Source organism: Chenopodium album, chromosome 17 (genome assembly GCF_948465745.1).
Source record: "Chenopodium album chromosome 17, dcCheAlbu1.1, whole genome shotgun sequence".
In the NCBI taxonomy this organism is placed as follows: domain Eukaryota; kingdom Viridiplantae; phylum Streptophyta; class Magnoliopsida; order Caryophyllales; family Amaranthaceae; genus Chenopodium; species Chenopodium album.
This window is the reverse complement of record NC_137850.1, coordinates 5111296-5125676: the sequence shown is the minus strand read 5'-3', so window position 1 is coordinate 5125676 and position 14381 is coordinate 5111296. Positions and strand designations below refer to the sequence as shown.

The 14381-nt window shown below is 34.6% G+C and overlaps 2 protein-coding genes across 2 annotated transcripts; one reads left to right on the top strand and one right to left on the bottom strand.

The window, feature by feature from the left end:
• Positions 1-469: 469 nt before the first annotated feature.
• LOC145587473 (uncharacterized) lies at positions 470-3683 on the bottom strand. The gene is made up of 6 exons (XM_081644207.1): positions 3300-3683; positions 2637-2782; positions 2362-2530; positions 1850-1945; positions 1124-1206; positions 470-977 (listed from the first exon to the last, which is right to left on the bottom strand). Exons 1-6 carry the CDS (start codon positions 3654-3656, stop codon positions 848-850), a joined length of 981 nt encoding a protein of 326 aa, XP_081500333.1. The 5' UTR covers positions 3657-3683; the 3' UTR covers positions 470-847.
• Positions 3684-5796: 2113 nt separating this feature from the next.
• Positions 5797-12486, top strand: LOC145589422 (ribulose-1,5 bisphosphate carboxylase/oxygenase large subunit N-methyltransferase, chloroplastic-like). Its single transcript, XM_081645968.1, has 12 exons — positions 5797-6286; positions 7868-8031; positions 8153-8236; positions 8353-8410; positions 8989-9042; positions 10256-10327; positions 10467-10547; positions 10890-11062; positions 11315-11417; positions 11503-11634; positions 11776-11898; positions 12066-12486. Exons 1-12 carry the CDS (start codon positions 5888-5890, stop codon positions 12150-12152), a joined length of 1530 nt encoding a protein of 509 aa, XP_081502094.1. The 5' UTR covers positions 5797-5887; the 3' UTR covers positions 12153-12486.
• The last annotated feature ends 1895 nt before the right edge of the window (positions 12487-14381 follow it).

The window sequence follows — 14381 nt, the reverse complement described above, 5'->3', positions numbered from 1 at the left end:
CCATCCAAACCAGCCTATCTGCAAAAGAACTCGACGGGGCAGCAGCAATGAGATCCCTAAAGTCACTCCTCTCCCATACTTTCACCACATAAGTGCATTCAAAAAGAGTGCAAAACTGACACTTCATCACCGCCACAAATAGGACATTGTTTAGACATTCTAATATGCCACCTATATATCTCACCCATGACAGCCAATGATCCTTTACACGCACTCCTCTGTCCTAAGAAGCTTGATCCTCTGCACTACTTGTAGAAAAACATGTCTACCAACAAAGTCTCTACATAATGTGGTAATATGTTTAAAGTTGATGCAAGACTTTCCTATCTTATAACTCATATTGAGGTAATAGTAAAACTCAACAAATTTTTATTGCAAATGAAATCACATAAGCAGGTTCATACGGCCTACGAGTACAATCACTAATAATCTCTATACAAAGAAAGTATTTCATAACTACTAAATGAAGTCAATGAATCAAACTGAATTTTTATTGCTGCAAAACAGAAGGTATGATTATTTATAGGTTCAGGGTGTGAAACAGAAATTATCCAATATAAAAAAACCTCGAATATTTCCCTAATGAGAAATCCTGTAGCTCTGAAATTTTCTTTCCTGAAACAAAAGCAGGTTGAAAACCTCTAACTTGCATGTTAGCAAGTTTAGCTTGGTCTAAAATGATATCCATCTGGAACACGCCAACTGCTAGATTTGGCCACAAATATCTGCTTCCTTGTTTGTTGGGCAATGTGAAAGCAACCATCTTCACCTGTTTAACCTTCTTAGAACATTTGGTGTCATATGAGAAACTCCAATGGCAGTTGTGTCAGCATAATGATGCAAATCATCAATCAGACTTCAGTGTACTTTCGAGTGAGACAGGCATTGTTGTTAGCGGTGGCCGCAACAACAGGTATAAAGCAGGACCCAAGAAAGGGATTATCGATAAAGGAAGAAGCCAAGCTGTCTTGTCATAGCTGTAAAATGGAAACAACAGAACATTGAGCACATAAATCTAATTATGAGGAATTCAACCATAGGTTCTAGTAATTTTCTGATGTTACACTAACGAGAGTCCTAGGATCTCATTATGGAAAAAAAAAAAAAAGTCTTAGGATCTTACCATTTTCGTGCTGTCATATCATTGTAAACCCAGAAAGGTGCAAATGCTGATAGAAGAGTGAAATCAAGTGAGGTTGCATGAACCTGAGGCAAGTGGGAAAAAATTGCTAACTGAGCGCATTTTCTATGTTTTGAACAAATTAGAGTTAGGATAAAAGAATCTTGATTAAAGAGACTCTAAGACAATCATAATCAGAACTATAGATTCAAATAATTTAAATTATGGTAACTAACTGAAAAGATAAGGCCTTTTGCAGCCTAATATGCTTTTGTCCACAGGCGCTTGATAGAGATGTTTCTATGGAAAATTTCCTTATGCTAAGGCTTTCAAGATAATTGTTAGATAACCTCTGTTTGGGTGAACACCACCCACCCCACCACCCCCCCCTACCCCCCCCCCCCCCCCCCCCGCGCGCGTGTTCCGGGGAGAAATATCTACTTAAAGAATATGGTCGAATTTCATTTGGAAATACCTTCTTTTTTTAATCCAAATCATGAATTTGTTGATGAAGGATGTTTAACAATGGGTATAGATTATAGAAGGCACCTTTATTAAAAGATCCAAGGGATTACAAAACCATTAACTATCAAACCAAGATTTCAGATCTATTGAGTCAATTAGCTGACAAAGGAAAAGATGATTTTATAAGAGATACGGTGCATCTCAAATAAACAAGACATAGGTAAGCAAGAATAAATTTAAGGCACAATCAAGATCGTAGCTTACCAACTTGCTTTCTCTGAAATACTGATAGAACTCTTTCCACTCATCTATTGCCAAGCCTGCATATACTATAAGGCCTAGTCCTACAGCTCCCAAGAACTGACAACCAGGAAGGTTAGTTATTTTTGCAAAAGCATACATACAAATCATTCATACAAACGCAAAGACATTTAACAACTATGCAAACATAAGATTTTCCTTGACAAGTTCTTAGGATGGTGATGAAACTTAAATGTTTGTAATATCCCAAGCAAAGTGCAATCACGGTATAGTGAAGGGCTCTACAAATGATTATGGTGGTTTTTGATATACTTTTCATAGATTTCGATTCATATTTATAAAACAATATTTGAATTTCCTCTTAAGTTTTACTCATAACAGGCTGCAACTAATCTCTGACCACTTACTAGTTTAATTCAACAAACCATGTCATCTCCAACCAGCAAAAAGCAACAAGATGTGATTCAATATGAAGTATCATTTTCTTTACCTATGTAAATCAAATCAGTTCTTACCCCAGCTGTCAGCTTTGATTCCAAGAAGTTCAGAGGCCAGCTACTTAGTTCGTCTTCTTTAACCGGTGGTGGTGGAGGTCTCCACAGAATAAAATATGGAATGAGAGCATAAACACCTCCAAAGAACGAAAGTGTGGCGAATGGCCACACAGGAATATTGCTTTTCGAGCTGCAGAATAAGAAACACTACATTTCAGGTGTAAAAGAGGTTTCTTATTCAATGGAGCTTAAGATGCTAAAGAGAGCATGTCACTTTTGTAGGCACACAAATTCACCTTCTGCCAGAGGGAATCAGTAGCATACTGTAAACAACTGGCCATAAACCCATAATGTACCAAAGCGACACAAGTATCCTATTCATCTCGAATCCATCATCTCCGATCAAGTTAGAGAGCTTCTTCAAGAAGTACATATCCCTAGACTGCAGTCAAATAGAGGCAAGTCATCAACAATGAAGTGCCATGTTACAGACTCCACTTCTACAGTCCTATTTTCTCCTCAAGTACCCGTGTCAAATATCGATCCTGCCACATGAATACAGACACTTGCACAAATAATGCACAATTTAGTAATGTTATGCCCATCTAGTCTAATTTGGAAAGGGAAAAAAAAAATTCAACCAACTACCTTATGCCACTTTTATGGTCTAACACTGTAGATACAACCATCTCATACAAAAATTACTCGAATAGTCGTACCAAAATTTTCCATATACTTCAAAATCAATGTCAAATGCAATCCAAAAACATAGTACATAAGTCCTATAATAGCTTACGTTCAGAAAATTTAACTAATTAACCAGATTATGTAATTAACAGATAAAATCATACAGGGTTTGGTTGGGAAAGTGACTAAAAACAAAGATTAAATACGTTCAAAGTTATTTTATTTTGATCACATAAACTCGAAGGGATAATCAAGAAAGATAAAAATCATACCGGGGTTTGGTTAGGAGAGAGATTAAAGACATAATACATGAGTCCAGCATAGAACAAGAAGAGCAAAATTGAGGTAGTCCAATCTCCACCATTACCACCATCTTCATCACCACCAACATCACTTTCACTAGAATCATTATCTTCCACAATTGGGTCTTTGAATTTTGAACTTAAACAAATTTGGGTATTCTTTAACTTTTGACATTGATTAATGGGTATCCTCTTGCAGTAGTTTAACTTGAGCAAAATTGGAGGTTTTGTTAATAATAAGGTGTTTGGGCTATAAGGTTTAGGATGAAGTTTAACAGGGCCAAAGCGTAGGAAATTGGAGGAGATGAGGTTTGAATTTGCTATCATTTTTGCCGCATTTGGCTTCTCCACATTTTGCGCTCAATTTTATCCCTTCCCTCCCGGCGACACGGCTACGTTCTTTAAGATAATTGGGCCAGGCTAGCCCGGGGTACGACATGTCCCAAGTTCCCAACCCAAAATAAAATTGACATTCAAGTTGGAGGTGATACCTTGTTTTGAGATCTTTTCAACGATATGTCATATGTCCAATTCTAATAGAAATATAAAAGTAATGACCATTTTTACAAAGGACGGTCGAAGCTGGGGAAAGAACATGGACGTGTCCTACATAACACATACGTGCCTAATTGAGTGAAAACGTTTTTGATTTCTAATTTTGGATACAATTTTGACTGCTATTAATGCTATTTCTTGGGAAATAATTTAAGGTTTTGTGTAAAAATAAAAAAAGGCACGACATCATATTATTTTGTGTAATGCTTGAGTTATGGTTTAAAAAGTGTAAGAAACATGATATGACACAACTTGACACAACAAAATACAATGAAATAAAGTTGTCCATTTTATGATACGCATAATATAATAGACCACCAATGATCCAAGTTTAGAACACTCGAGTCATTCTTAAAAATAGAAGATTAACATGGCAAATCAAGAAACCAATAGGTTATAATTCCTGAATGCATCTTGGTCATTGATCAATGCATTGCGTATCAAAGCATCCTTTTTAACATATCACCAGACAATAAATGACGAAAGAAATCCCATGCAAGTTGACATTATATTTTATTCAAAAATCGGTTATCATCTCAACCAGTTTAGTTTTTTTCTCCTTCAACTTCTCTTTGTAAAGATTAACTAGTATTAAGACCGCGCGATGCATAGGTTAATTTTATTGGTTAAATACAAAGTATATGTTTTTCAATTAATGAATTTTACTATTATATCTTTAAGTTGTTCTTATATTTTTTTTTCAAAATATAAACAAATATGGAGTCTACCTTATGTGCAACCGAACATTTTGAACATTAAAAAGAGACACTTGTAATTTTATCATATAATAAATGTACAATGTAGCATCAAGGAAAGAATACAAATAACTACTTTGACACATGAAAAGCATCATGTTATAATAAGTGGAAATAACAATTTAAAAACGTAATTAAAGTTAGATCAAATAAAAAAAAATTATTTTGCATATCTAGTTCCAATTTACAAAAACAGTATTAAATACACAATAAACGAAAATTATAGACAAAACCGAGGTAAAAATAAATTGAGATCTTAAAAATAAAAAGGAAATATATAACAACATAAAAAATATTGAAAATAGATTTTTTTTTTTTAAAAAAAAAATCATTCTTTAAACATTGTAAACGAAAATTAATTATGCAAATCCAAACGAAATTTTGGTACACAATTCTTCTTATATAAAAAAAACGATTAAACACCGATCACCCAAAAATTCTAAAACAAATTTCAAAAAAAATTGAAAAATATTAAAATCCTAAATAAACTTAATAAAAATCAAGATAAAAAAAAAGTGACACATGATAAAACTAAATATATTAAAATTAATAGAAAAAAAAATTATCTTTAAACATTGAAAAAGGGAAAAAAAAAATTATACAAAAATTTATAAAAACCTAGACAAAATTCTAAAGCACAATTTGTTAAAAAAAAGAACTCTAAATAAATTATAGACAATATATCGTTGATTGCTCCCTTAAATTCAATATCGCCATTATTTTTTGAAGTTTGTATACATCTTGACAATAATTTTTTTATTAATTACTTCATATAAATTATAGATTAAGGGTGAAAGAGGGAAAAGGTAGAGTTAGAGAAAATAGAGAAAGAGTAAACAATTTTTTTTTTTTTTTTTTTTTTTTTTTTTTTTTTTGTAATTGAATATTTTGTTAATGAAGTTTAGTACCCTAAGTGACACAAATGAAAATTGGTATCTTTTTGAGGGATTAAATGGTTTAGAAGTTTATAATTTTTTATTTTTTATTTTTTGTCCTTTAAATTTCCTGTTTTAAAATAGAAGTATAGATGCCTTGAGATGCTTTTAGTTGCTATGTTTTCATTGCGGTCCATACGAGACTAGATTGACCAACTTGAACCCAAACCCGACCCAACCAATTGATTTGTCAAGCCTATAAACCATTGGGAAATATTTTGGTGCAATCTACAACCAAAGGTTGCCAAAGAGGTCAGCAGATAAGGCTTTCTTCCTCACTCTCTACTTTCTACTTTCTAGTCTCTCATCAACAATGGCAGAAGCTTCAACAATAGTATTCCAAACCACACTACTCCCATCTTTTTCCTCTCAATTCCACCACCATTACAATCACAATCGTCTTCTATTTCCAAAACCCATTTGTACACCCAAAACCCACAACACTCTAACCCCAATTCAGTGCTCAATTTCCACTACTGCAACCCCAAATACCACTTCTGCAATTGACAGAATTCCATGGGGTTGCGAAGCCGATTCGGTCGAAAACGCCGAAGCGTTGCAGGATTGGCTTACAAAGTTGGGTTTACCCCTTCAGAAGATGAGGATTGAGAGGGTGGATGTTGGTGAGAGAGGTCTTGTTGCAAATAATAATATTCGAAAGGGAGAGAAGCTTCTCTTTGTTCCTCCTTCTCTTGTTATTACTGCTGATTCGGTATAATTCTTATTCATGAATTTTATTTTTATATGTTGGTATTTAATTTCAACTTCATTTGATCAATACTTTGGAGGATTGTTTACTTTTTGTTGGTTAATCAATTGTATAAGATTGTTGGTTATAGGATTGAATCGTCAAGCTTGCTCGTGTTAGGGTATGTTAAGATTGCTACTTTTAAACAATTGTAAGCTAAAAGTATGTCATATGAACTTACAAAGTGTATCAGGCTAAGCTGGGAATCAGGGATAGGATAAGCCATTATTCCCTTGGTCTTTCATACTTTTGTGAAGGTTCTGCCATCGCGAAAGAGTTATTAAAGAGTTGATTGAAATGCCATGATTATCTTGGATGATTGAACCATTGTGGAAACTTAAAATAGTATGAATGTATAGTAAATTAGTGATGTTATGTTGTATAACAATGAACACTGTTGGGGAAATTCATAAGCTGACTTTGCTATACATTATAATTGGCCTGTTATTTTGGGCTATGCCAAAGTAGATTTCGGCTTGTTAAAGTAGGATTGATTATATAATTTTGAGGAATAAAATATTCTTGTATAACATTGAACTCTTTTCGGAATATCTATCTTGTTCCCGAGTAGGCCTAGAGCAGTAGAGCTAGGTGTACCTAAGGTTTATTTTTGCTCATTTTATCAATTTTAGCTCACTTGGAGAATGTTAAATGAGCAAAATTGATAAAATGAGCTAAAATCACTTATGGATACACCTAGCTTAGGTGTGTGCTCGGGAATAACTAAGAATTTGTTAATTCTTTTGAAACGGAAAATCAGTTGTGATACTGCGATGCTTGCACATTGTACAATTGTATTCAGCTTTCCTTATTTGATCGTTATACAATCTTTAGTTTCTTATAATAAATTAATAATCCTATGATTTTCATATTTAAGTTTAGTGTTCATCTGATTTTGTAACTTGCTTTCCAAGTTTGATCAGTCAGATGAACAACCATAGCAGTTAATAGATAAGGACCTGGGGTTTAGTCAGCATAGTTCTTTACTGCTTCAGGTTACCTGCCTTCCTTTAATTGCATCAAGCATATTGAGAGAGATATTGAAGGGATACTTACAAAGTAACAGATTCACCGAAAAGAAAAAATTCATCGTTCCCTAGCAGTTTTAGTAGCATTACATACGCTTCCTTTAATCTTTTAAGAGACAAGAAAATGACTGTTGACCAGATATCAATTTCATATGAAGTCTCTTCTGCTAATATGTCTGGCTTGCACCAGATATCAATTCAATATGAAGCATCTTCAGCTTATAATGTCTGGCCAATCAATAGTTATTGTCTTGTCTCTTACAAAACACTATTTGTTGTAACAAGGGTAAGGTTGAAGTTATTTACCCAAAAAAAAGGGGTAGATTGAAGTTGGCCAACAGGCCCAACAATCTTAAGCTGCTTTACTTTTAATCTTTTCAAGCTATCATCTTCTGTATCTTTACTAGTCTAAATATGGATAAAATTTTAGCAGAATAGAACTGCATGACACACTTTTTTTTTTTTTCTTTTTTTTGTATCTTAATTGCCATGAAGCAATTCCTTGTTCATATATCAGGAGTGGAGCTGTCCCGAGGCTGGTAAAGTTCTGAAAAAGAATTCTGTTCCTGATTGGCCACTGCTTGCGACTTACCTAATAAGTGAAGCAAGTCTAATGAGTTCATCAAGATGGAGCAATTATATCTCAGCCTTACCTCGACAGCCCTATTCCCTTTTGTACTGGTAAGTTAGCTCTTTAATCTTCCAGCTAAATGTTGGATACTCTTAATTCCATTTTACAATATCTCGGCAGAAAGGGTATACTCTCAATGTCTTCCCCTACAGCTTCTCTACGTCGTTTCAGGACTCGTTCAGAGCTGGATAGATATTTGGAAGCATCCCAGATTAGAGAAAGGGCTATTGAAAGGAGTAATGATGTTATTGGAACGTAAGACTTTGTTCTTGTCAAATGGACAATTTGATTTATCTGGCTAAGGCAGATTTTTTATTTTCATGGGAAACAACTATTCATCAAATCATTAATATCAATGTCTCTATGTGCAGATACAATGATTTAAAGCTCAGGATATTCTCTAAACACCCTGAATTATTCCCTGAAGAAGTATGTATTTGTTTTTTTTATGAAAATTATAATATTGTGGTACGCATTGATGTTGTTATTCCTTCTCATTTACCTTTTTTTCAAGACTTCTTATTTTTCTTCGCACCTGCTAGTCACATTGGCCTTGCCAATAATTGATGTACAGGTTTTGCTACTGCGAAACTGATTAAGTTTTTATTTTATTTTATTTTATTTTATTTTATTTATTTTTTATTTTTTTATTTTTTTAATCCTGGCACTTCCCCGTTATATACTTATCAAATTTTCTTAGTCTTTTAGTGTGCGAATATATGTTCTGGATTGACAAGAACTCAGTGCCCATAGATCTCCACTCAACAGTTTATTTTTATTTTTATTTCAGATCCTTCTGTCACCTTTTTGAAACAGACTTTCTGGTGAATGTGATGATTTTGCATTTTGTAGCACATCACATCCTCTTGATCATATTAAACTGCATTGACTATTATGTTAAACTTTCTGTCTTCAACTCATAATATATGGAGCTGTCTGAAATCTTACTCAAATATAATACGTGTATCACTTTTCTAATGATTTTCCATGTGCAATTGAAAATGCAGGTTTACAATATGGAGACATTTAGATGGTCATTTGGCATCCTTTTCTCACGATTGGTATGTTGATTACTTATGGTAATCTCAGGATTGACTATGGAGTGTATACATGTATATATATTTTCTGTTTGCCTTTTGGAGATATTATAAATATAATTCTACAATTCATTCTTGACATTCCTTAATACATATTTTGGAAATGTCTTTGGGATGTTTCAAAACATTTGTCCTATGTGCTTATGAGCTACTCCCAAAAGATATGCTACAATTCATTCTTTACATTCTTTAATATGTACTGTATTTTTTTGTTGACTTGGGTAGTCAAGGTGATAAAGCTAGTAAAGGGTATAGATGTAAGGCATCTTAGACGTTTTTTTTTTTTTTTTTTTTTTTATAATTTTTTTTTTAAAATCCTTTAGATGGGTAGTTGTTTAATCATGCTGGATATGCTAATGGAAATACTCCTTTGAGTGAAATGATTAGGCATTGTTAGGGCTGACAATTTGTGCTACAGTAGCACTGCTACCGAAGAAAGTGATAAATGGGAGAGCTTTAAGGGTCATTTGAAAGCTTATGAGTCATAACAATGTAAAGATTCTACAATTGGTATCTGAATTTAGATTATGACAGTGAACTGCGCTGAAATATTGTGCCATACTGTGAATGCTGGATGTTGATTAGCTTTAAGATTTATAATATAGTAAAATATTGTGCTATTTACCTAGTGAATTGTTGATGATGAAAAAGATGCTACATGCTTAACAAATAGAACATTTGAGAAAAAGAAGATTTTCTATAGTTCCAGTAGAATGATATCCAAATCTATCATCCAGTTGAGGAGACAACATATGGACAGAGCCCAACACAACAACAACAACAAAAAATAGGACAAACTGAGGAGTAAGGGATGGGAAGGTAAAAAAAATACTGCCATTTGACACAAACCTCTCCTATGACACTGTAGTGGTACTTCATCACTTGGCTGCGAAAATAGTCTCATCAACGCTTCTTTATAAAAGTTGGTCCAGAGCTCCACTAAATGTCTAGATGTACCCAAACTCTATCCTCAATATAAGTTCCTTAAACATTAGCTCTAAGTTTTCCTGCAGCTTCTTAAATCAGTGAATGATTCAATATTGTAGAGATGCACATGTGGCCTCTTCATAGTATGGATGGCATATTACCTGTGGTAGTAGAGACATATTTGAGTTACTGAAATTTGCATATTTTTCTAAAAACTAACATCTAGCATTACTTTTTCCTGAAAATGTAGGTAAGATTACCTTCAATGGATGGTAAGGTAGCATTGGTACCATGGGCGGATATGCTGAACCACAGTTGTGAGGTATATGATCTAGTGCTAGAGCCAAAAATATTGTCCTTGATAGATATTTCACATTTGATAGCATAAAAAGTCTGGGGAAAGGGCTTGGCCTAGTTTGGTCAGATTAAGTATATTAATCAAATATCTTGATTTTTCGTAGGTGGAAACATATTTGGATTATGATAAGTCCTCAGAAGGCATTGTCTTCACAACTGACCGCCAATACCAGCCAGGTGAGCAGGTAAATCGAAACTATTTAATAATTTCAGTACAAGACTATATCAAAAAGCTGCTCAGTAAGTTTTCAAGTCACCAGCATCTAAACCTGATAAAACTTACTTTGCCATGCTCCTAAGTGCACAAGATAAGATGCAGACCTCTTATATTGTATGTAGCATAGATTTCCTCTGTTTTGGCTGTTGTTCCCCCTATTAAAATAAAGGAAAATTAAATTGATGTCAAGAAGCAATTATCCTTGTTTCTCAAGAGTGCTACAAAATAGAAAGATGCTCCTTTTACACATACACTGGTAGGCTGCAGGGTTTCTTAAGGTTTTGACTCTTTCTTTTGTTTTTTTGATTAGGTGTTTATATCATATGGAAAAAAGTCTAACGGGGAGTTGTTGCTATCATATGGTTTTGTTCCCAAGGAAGGAACCAATCCTTCTGATTCTGCTGAATTGTCATTGTCACTAAAAAAATCCGACAAATGTTACAAAGAGAAGCTTGATGCTCTAACGAAATATGGGCTGTCGGGGTAAGTTTATGGTGTATGCCTGTATGGGGTGCATAATTGAGTATCAAAACAAAAATCTATTTATATCTAGAAGGTCTTATAGAGTTGTGAATGATTCTTTTATATGATGATTTTCAAGTTCCCCCTGCCCTTTCCTTACTTTGCATTGTTAGTTGTGTCTTAAGCAATTGATTTCACTGCTTGATTATTATATGCTTCTAAACTGGGGTGGTATGACTTTTGTTGATAATTGACTGAAAATTTGTTATCTAGATCTCAATGCTTTCCTTTGCAAGTTACTGGTTGGCCGGTTGAGATGATGGCTTATGCTTACCTGGTAGTCAGCCCACCAAGCATGCTTCAACAATTTGACGAGGTACTATATCTGCTGATTAACTTTCTTAGAGCAGCTATGATTTCCTGGGTTGTTTGTTAGTGATCCTCACAGAGTTATGTTTCAGATGGCTGCTGTAGCATCAAATAAATCAGGGGCCAAGAAGAATATTAGATACCCTGAAATAGATGAGCAAGCTTTCCAGTTCATTTTAGACACTTGTGAAGCAAGCATTGCAAAATACACCAAATTCTTGCAGGTAACTTTAGTTGTCTAGAATTATTAATTTATGACACTAGCAGATCTTGCAGAAAAAGCATGCACACACGCACACTACAAAATTAGTACCACTTATTTGATTTGCCAATATTCATAAACCATGTCATTCCTCCTTTGACAGGCAAGTGGATCTATGGATTTGGATGTGACCTCACCAAAGCAGCTGAACCGAAGACTCTTCTTAAAGCAACTAGCCGTGGACTTGTGTAACAGTGAAAGGAGGATATTGTACCGCACCCAATATGTATGAAATCTCCTCATCTTGTTTTTCTCATTGAGTCATAATGTGAATTTTTTTACAAGTTTTGAACTTGCTCTTTGTTTCTTGTGAAAGTTTGTGCCCTCTTTCAAGCTACCCCCCCATTCATCTCATGAATTTATTTTACTATTACAATTGTCATGTTGGTGTAGATACTAAGGAGGAGATTGAGAGACATAAGATCTGGTGAACTGAAAGCTCTCAGATTATTTGATGGTGTCCGGAATTGGTTTAAATGAAAGTCTTTGAAATTTAAGCAGATTGGCATATTGATGCAATTACCTGATAACAAGCTGGGATTGTATTTCGATGGTAAGTTTTTTTGGTACAGATATCTCAATGGTAGTAAACATACCATTTTGGTAGGATTTGTTTCATGTAATGTGAATTATTGTACACCCTGACGATGAAGTGAAGACTATAGAAACTTTAAAAGTTGCTTATATTGGCTATATATCGTCTCTTTCTTCTCCTGTAATGTGAATTTATTGGTTTTAACGTAATGTGAATTATTGTACACCCTGATGATCAAGTGAGGATAATAGAAACCTTTAAAGTTGCTTATTTTGACTATATATTGTCTCTTTCTTATCCTGATACTACTATCTCACTTTTGAGCAGTAAAAAAACTTTGATGCCTGTTTTGCAAGAATGATAGCCCGATACATAGGACTTGGCACAATGCCAATCTCAAGTATTGAGCTATCAATTCTCCCATTTTTCTGCATGAGGGAGGTGTGCTGAGACTGCCAAATGCGAGCATAACAATTTTGTGTATGTCTGTATGTCAATATCTTGTGAGACTACATTGAATTTACAAGGGCAGAGCTTTTGTGTAGAGCTAGAGCATAGGGGTCATTTGACCCCAATAACTATTTAGAAACCCACTATTATGATGTTGTAAAAATCTATTTTCAACAACATAAAAAAATGATTTAAGAGATTAGGAGAGGAAAGACAACTAATAATGACAAGATTTCTATTTCGTGGGGATATACGACGCTTACGACTCGTGCTGCTTTGCATTTGGTTTGTGTCATCTAACTAAATGAATAGTGATCTCGTCAATACTTTGAATGATTGCCCCATACTAGAGGTTTAAAGTTTATATGCTAAACAAAGGAGGTGTATTAAGGCAAAGTTAGAGGATTTGACAAAATTTAGTTGATTGGTATTGAATTAGACTTAGTTTTTATACTCGTAGGACCCTCTTCATACCCAGCGCTTAATATTCCACTTGAAAGTGGGGGTGGATGAGATTCGAACCCGTGATCTTTATGTCACGTTGGCTCTGATATCATGTTAGTGGACCAACTCAGCCAAAAGCTTAAGCTGATGGGTGAGGCCCAGGAATATGTATTTATACTCTATACCCACCCCATCTAATGATATAAGGCTTACATTATTGCCATTAAAGTTGGTATAGGATAAACGTAAGTAACCTTTCTCTTGATGGAAAACTCTCCCCTCGATAACCCTTTGAAATCGAAAATTACTGGTTCCTCCCTTGAGGAAAGAGATCAACTAGATCGATTGAATAAGAAACCTAAAAGAAAAATTAATCATCTTATATTCAATTCATCTGATAACAATGATGAAGAGATGCTGGATGCTGGAGTGGAGAAGCAAGGAGTGAATGGTGAAGATGTTCTGGAGAATCAACCCTTGGATAACCAAAACAGGGGTCCTATCTCATTCAGGGATATGACTAAAGGAGAAGCCTCTAAATCTAGAGATCAACAACCTGCTGCCTTTGTGGATCTTGAAGATGAAGAAGAGGAGGAATCAGATGATGAAACAATCCCTGAGGAAATCCTAAATGATGAGAGATGCCCTGTTATCAGTTTGTCAAAGGAGGAGAAGGCAAGACTGAGGCAGCCATGGAAGACCTCGTTAATTATAAAACTTTTCAGTGGCAAGATAGGGTACATGAGACTCATGAGAAGACTTAAGAAGAAGTGGAATATCAAAGGTGAGTTGGCTTTAACAGACATAGGTTGCAATTACTACATTGCAAGGTTCACAAACAAAGCGGATTACAATTATGTTCTGACTCAGGGGCCATGGCTTTTGGATGATAATTATCTCACTATAAGGAAATGGGTGCCCAATTTTATCCCTGATGAAGCTCCGATTAAAGTTACCGCTTGGGTTCGTATTTCGAATTTGCCAGTTGAATACTTTGATATAAACTTCCTTAACAAGATTGGATCAAAAATAAGCAAAGTGTTAAGAGTAGATAAAACTAATGCTCAAGCAGAACATGGTCAGTTCACTAGGATTAGTGTGGAAATAGACCTTTTGAAGTCATTATTATCCAAATTTTGGCTAAAAGGAAGAATTTGGAGAGTTCAATATGAAGGAATTCGTATGATTTGCTTCAAATGTGGTAAACTTGGCCACGCAGAAGTTGATTGTCCATCAATTCAAGGGGAAGTTCATACCAGTGCCATGACAGTCCATGAAAA

Coding starts and splice junctions, on each gene's coding strand:
- LOC145587473 (XM_081644207.1), bottom strand. CDS start 3,656: ATGATAGCAAATTCAAACCTCATCTCCTCCAATTTCCTACGCTTTGGC. Junction 1,946..2,361: donor AATCAAAGCTGACAGCTGGG/GTAAGAACTGAT, acceptor CCTGGTTGTCAG/TTCTTGGGAGCTGTAGGACT. Junction 1,207..1,849: donor ATTTCAGAGAAAGCAAGTTG/GTAAGCTACGAT, acceptor CACTTGCCTCAG/GTTCATGCAACCTCACTTGA.
- LOC145589422 (XM_081645968.1), top strand. CDS start 5,888: ATGGCAGAAGCTTCAACAATAGTATTCCAAACCACACTACTCCCATCT. Junction 8,411..8,988: donor CTGAATTATTCCCTGAAGAA/GTATGTATTTGT, acceptor TTGAAAATGCAG/GTTTACAATATGGAGACATT. Junction 11,899..12,065: donor TATTGTACCGCACCCAATAT/GTATGAAATCTC, acceptor ATGTTGGTGTAG/ATACTAAGGAGGAGATTGAG.